At 46.9% G+C, this 5434-nt stretch overlaps 3 protein-coding genes across 3 annotated transcripts, besides 12 other annotated features; all 3 read right to left on the reverse strand.

Annotated features, from left to right (window-relative positions):
* Positions 1–5434: a sequence feature (heterozygous, non-Esmeraldo-like haplotype).
* Positions 153–175: a microsatellite.
* Positions 219–246: a microsatellite.
* Positions 518–633: a sequence feature (A-rich).
* Positions 1105–1125: a sequence feature (AT_rich).
* Positions 1189–1269: a microsatellite.
* Positions 1286–1388: a sequence feature (CT-rich).
* On the reverse strand, positions 1837–2814 carry Tc00.1047053511247.9 (hypothetical protein, conserved; the record flags this gene model as incomplete). Its single annotated transcript, XM_799119.1, has 1 exon — positions 1837–2814. The coding sequence occupies one exon, from the start codon at positions 2812–2814 to the stop codon at positions 1837–1839; it is 978 nt and encodes a 325-aa protein (XP_804212.1).
* Positions 2916–2938: a microsatellite.
* Positions 3158–3201: a sequence feature (T-rich).
* On the reverse strand, positions 3688–4188 carry Tc00.1047053511247.18 (50S ribosomal protein L16, putative; the record flags this gene model as incomplete). Its single annotated transcript, XM_799120.1, has 1 exon — positions 3688–4188. The coding sequence occupies one exon, from the start codon at positions 4186–4188 to the stop codon at positions 3688–3690; it is 501 nt and encodes a 166-aa protein (XP_804213.1).
* Positions 4284–4410: a sequence feature (A-rich).
* Positions 4465–4484: a microsatellite.
* Positions 4593–4614: a sequence feature (AT_rich).
* On the reverse strand, positions 4659–5434 carry Tc00.1047053511247.27 (RNA editing 3' terminal uridylyl transferase 1, putative; the record flags this gene model as incomplete). The annotated part of the gene is made up of 1 exon (XM_799121.1): positions 4659–5434. A coding segment is annotated over one exon (776 nt), but the record flags the coding sequence as incomplete, so codon positions are not given.

Here is a 5434-nt window from a genome sequence, read left to right on the forward strand (position 1 = left end):
AAGGGAGGGAGGGAAAGGGGGAAGAGTCTGAAGGGGTTGGAGGAGAAGTCACCCCCTCCCACACACACACACACGACGAAGCCGAAAACCAAAACTTTAGTCGAACGCAAATAAAAACAAACACCCCGCCCGGCCTCTTCCCTCCAATTAAAAAAAACAAAAACAAAAACAAAAAAACAAATTCTTCGAAGATCCCCGAAACCAAACGGGAACGGCGCAAAAAAAAAAAAAAAACAAAAAAAAAAACAGAAATGAAATAAAGTCGTTCCATTCAACAAAGCGCAAATTAAATACACACACACACACAAAAGAAAAGGGGCGCCGCAACGCGTCCTGCAAACAAACCGTGGAAGAACAGCCCTCCCTTCCCTCCCCCTTTGGAAAGTATATTTTTGTCCTCAGTTCGATCAGCAGACATGAAGTTTTTTCTTTTTTTCTCTCTTTTTTTGTTTGTTCGTCCCCGTCGCCATCGCTCCACAACTCCTCCAAGTGAAAACAAACCAAACATCCAAAGAGGAAAAAAAGAAAAAAAAACAAAAAAAAAAACCGACAAAAAACAACAAAAAATATAAAAAGGGAGAGAGAAAGAGAGAAAGAACCAAAAAACAAAAAAAAAAACAAAAACAAAAAAAACATGTTTGCTTCCGTGACAAAAAAAAAAAAGAAAAAGAAAGCAACAACAAAACACGACGTTGAATAGGAGCGGCTGGGGGAAACGATCTTTGAAATCATTGCCATTTCTACACACTTACGTGGGTGTGTAGAAAACACAGAGGGAAAGGGTCTGTGGAAACGGAGTGAAAAAAGGAGAGGTAACCGGCTTGCGGCGTGTACGCACGCACGCACGCACGTTGAATGGAGATAATTGCGCCTGCGGTTGCATCACTCCTGGCCTCATGTGGCGTATTTGTTGAGTTTCACATGACACTGCGGTCCCATGCATTTCATATCACATGTACTTACAGCCCTATCCCTCTTGTCCACGCATGCGGTCGGACCTACATAAATACATACATAAACATACGTATACACATCGTCATGGGATGTGTTTGTCGCAATAAATTTTTCCCTTTTCTTTTCATTATTAATTGCTATTTTGAACCCTTTTTTTTTTTTTTAATTTTTGAAACTCTTCCTGACCCTTGTTGTCCTTCTCCCCGTCGCCCCTACCGCCCCTTCGCAAAATGTACACACACACACACACACACACACACTCAGGCACACACACGCAGGCACACACACGCAGACATATATAATCACGTGTATACATGCCTTTATTTAACCATTCTTTTTTTCATTGTTTTGTTTTTCTTTTTTGAAATTCCCTTTCGTTGTTTTTCTTTTTTCTTTCTTCTTTCTTTTTAAATTTCCTCCCTCTTTTTCCTCTTGAAGGTCCCTGTTCTTACTTGTTCTTCACTTCCCTCCCTGCTTCCCACCAACGCCCTTCGTCATCGTGTTTTTGCGTCCTCGTTGTTCCTACTCCCAGCCGACCATCATACCGTAAAGCATACCACAAGAGACATGGCCATAAAATCCATCCATCTCCACTACTCAAACAACCAACCAACACACAGACACACATATGCACAAGGAAAAAGGGAATAAGAATGGGTGGAGTGGGTGCACTTTCCACGGCGCCTTCCCCTGTTTTTCCCCTTTCTTCCATTTTTCTTTTTTTTCCCTTCCTCCCCAGCCCTCACACTACGATCATTCCTGCTATTTATTATCCGGCCCGTTCAGCTTCAGGCAACTGCACTTAAGACGCCATATTGGTACAGACAAACACACAAGTAAACACAAAAAACATGAGCATTTATTTATTTATTCCGTCGGCTTTCATGCTCCAAAAAGGTATGGCGGTGGCGGTGGTGGTGGGATGGCAGTTCCTGTGTGTGGACGAACGGCGCCCTCCCACCATCGCTCTGCATCCGCCAGCCACTGCCAGAAGCTGTTTGGATAATGCTCCACACGTGGGCATAAAACTGCGCGTCCGGCCGGAATGAGGGGCTGTTGCTGAGCCATTGCCCCAAATGTGGGCAGCCAAACGGAGGAAGAAATGCGCTGGCTGTAGCTAGCCTCGGCTGCAATGGTTCGATCGTACCAACGCTTTGCAATGGGGTGCAACTCCTCCAGCGAGAGTATTCTGTTCGTAACATTGTCTATTCCCGGTGGCGGTGGTGGCAGGTACCGCATGACTCTCGGTGGTGGCAAGTCGGGCAGCGCCTTGCTGTTGCGGGAGTGATCGCCATTGCGTCCCTTGCGCCGGCCTCTGGTCTCGTTTCGCTCCTTCGGCACAGCTGCCATAACTGTTACAATGGTCAGCGGACCCGTTGCGTTGTCATCAAATCCCTCAATGGAAAGTGATGGAATGGGACATTCTGGCGGGGACGCAGCGTTGCTTATCGGATTCGACTGCGGGCTGAGGCGCTGCGATCCACCCAAAGAGTACGGATCATGACAATACCGCTGCGATGATGATGAAAGCACCGACGTGGCGCGTGCTAATCTTGTTGGTGGTGGTGGTGTGGAGCAATTAAGCGGAATAGAGAAACTGGCGGGAGACAAGTTCCAGTCGCTCATTCTGCAAATCCCGTTCTGACCAAACCGAGGTGTATCCACACTTGGGGTCATCGGATGCATCAGGTCCACGCTCTGCTGGTTGGGACTGTCACCACCAATTGGGCGAAGATGCGAAGATGTCGGCGGAGTTTGGGATCCATTTGACGTGGCACCATGAACATCGTTCCGCGTGGGTGTGTTATTATTTTTATTAAGGCTGCTCTCTGAGAGAGAGTCTGATTGCCCAAAAGACATGTGTTTCGTTGTCTTACTGCAAAATTTCTTTTCTTTTTCTTTTTTAATTTATTAATGTTGCTCCTCTTTCAATACGCAAATAAATGTATATGTATGTCTCTTATGTATATATATATATATATATGTTCACTGGGCCTCTTGTTCCTCCTTGTGTATATTCGGCCTACTTCTTTGCTCCACGCCTTTTGGTTTTCCCCTTTCCTCTTTTGCTCTCTTTCTCTCTGTGTGTGGCTGTATATATATATATACGTGTCTAACTGGCTGCTTCCTCCTTCGCCCTGGAAAGGAGGGTGTCCGTGACCCTTTAAGGAAAAGATATATATATATTTCCTTTGTGTTGTTGTTTTTTTCCTCCCTCTCTTTCTCTTTTTTTTTTTTTTTTTTTTTGTTGTTGTTGTTGGGATTTTCGTTTCCCCCTCCACCCGTCTCTCTTCCTTGACGCTTTTATTGCTTGTGTGAGTACTGTTATGTGCACACGGTGTTTGCAGTTACCCTCCTCGTTTTTCTTCTTGTTGTTGTGTCAGACGAGAGGGGAAGAAAGGAAAGAAGGAAGTCAGAACAGTACGCCATGCATGCAAGGGAGTAAATGAATGGCAACAAACACACACACGCACACAACAATAAAAAGAAGGTCAAACCATCGCCCCACCAGCCGCTAAAAACCCGCGGCGTGAACGCATCCCACCATCACCACCACACGCAGAGACAAGGGCAAAAAACCCCATTGAACACACACCAAAAGAGGGTCCATTGAAATAAAGAGACATGCGAATTGCGTGCGTATGGGAGGAAATTGGTCCAAAACGGTGGCAATGTACGTACACACAAATCGCAGTGTCGCCGCGCATCTCCAGTGACACGGTGCGCCTTGCACTACTTGAAGACATGGTACTCGTCGACACGGCCCTGTGGCACTACGACTGTCTGAAGCGGAATGAAAGGTCTACCGGCCAAAAAAATGCCTTCCGCCTCCGCCTGATTGAGACGACGCGAGGAGACAGGCATAATTTCAAACAAAGGGATCCCTGTCGTAAACTTGAATGCAAAGTGGTGGATGTTCGCCTTCCCTGCCCCCATACGACTTTCAGGACTCTTCTTCACAACGGGAAACTCCTCATAATCGGTGTGCATCGTCAGCGTAAATGCACCGCGCGGGAGACGACGAAGGATCGCAAGTCGCGCATTCTCAAGTTGCGACTGCGTCACCATGCCAAAATCCGCCGTGATAAGTCCCCACTGTCCCTTAATAAGCGCCGCCTCGTTGTTGATGAAACGCGGGTCACCGTAGCGGCGAAATTGGCGGATGGGTCTTCCAGTCTTGGGATGTACGTAGTGGTACGCGCGAAGGACCACACTGCGCTGAAGGAGGGACATCTTTTCCAGCTCCTCCCACTGCCAAAAAAAAAAAAAAAAAACCCGCTACCCCACCTGGGTAGAGTGGATGATGGTGAGGGTTAACAACAAGAAGAAAAAATGAAAAGAAAAAGGTAGGAAAAAAGCAAAGCAAGAACAACCGTAAATAAATAAATAAATATAAAAAAAAGTGGAGAAAAAGATAGCAGCCAAAATAAAACAACAAAAACAACAACAACAATATTTCTGTCGGTGTCCATAACCCTGTTTGTGAGTCATATGCATTCCTGTTTCTCCATGTATGTATGTATGTATGTCTATGCGTGTATGCATGCAAGCAGAACGACCAGTGAGAAAGGAAGGTGACTCAGGCCTGCTTCGCATACAAACACTGTGAAGAATTTTGGGTGCATCACAAACAAACCAAAAAAAAATATATATATATATGTAAAGAAAAGGGCATAAAGAAAAAATCCAATGATTCATCATCTTTATCGAACAAATTTTAACGGTAAGAGTCGTTTGACACCATTGCACAGTCGTGCGATTGTTGTTGCCACTCCTGCGCCTGTCATCATCGGCATTGGCACGGAAATTGGAATATTCCTCCTTCCAATCATGGGAAATGCGTTACGGCGCGTCCCTCGCATGAGCCCCATCGCAGGTTCTCCACCAGATGGAACACCCTTATTTGAAGTCGACACTGAGGCATCCGCCGAAACGAGATGATCCGCAGTGGTTGTCAGCCGGCTGTAACCACGCAGGTGCTGACTTGCCCAGGGTTTGGACCACGCCACCCACTCGGGTGTGAGTGTCATGAAACCGCGACTGAGGTCGCGTAAAATGCTTTCGGTTAAGTCCTGTCCACGTACCGCCGGATTCTTGCTGCCGTGCATGTCATTCAGCGATTCATCGGCGTCCCGTTTGGCGATGCAACGAACGCCCAGTTCCCGTCGAGGCAACACGTGACCGCGGTGGATCTTGTATCCTAGGCGGTGAATAAGTTGCTGCCAGTTCCACACCTTCCGCGTGAGCTGATACTCTAAAGCCGCCTTTTCAAGAAATATGTTCTCCAGCTGCTTCTCAGAGACTCTACCAACCATACCCGTCGTGGAAGACGTCTTTGATTGTGACGATGGGGCCAATCCAACAGCGGTGCCCGTGCTTGTGGACGTCATGACTTCACCGTCACCCGCAATATCGCCGCTCGCATTATCCATACTGGAGAAACGTTTGGACTCCGCAATGGCCTGCGTTGCCAGTGCCA

This window comes from Trypanosoma cruzi, genomic scaffold (assembly GCF_000209065.1).
Source record: "Trypanosoma cruzi strain CL Brener 1047053517081 genomic scaffold, whole genome shotgun sequence".
Taxonomy (NCBI): domain Eukaryota; phylum Euglenozoa; class Kinetoplastea; order Trypanosomatida; family Trypanosomatidae; genus Trypanosoma; species Trypanosoma cruzi.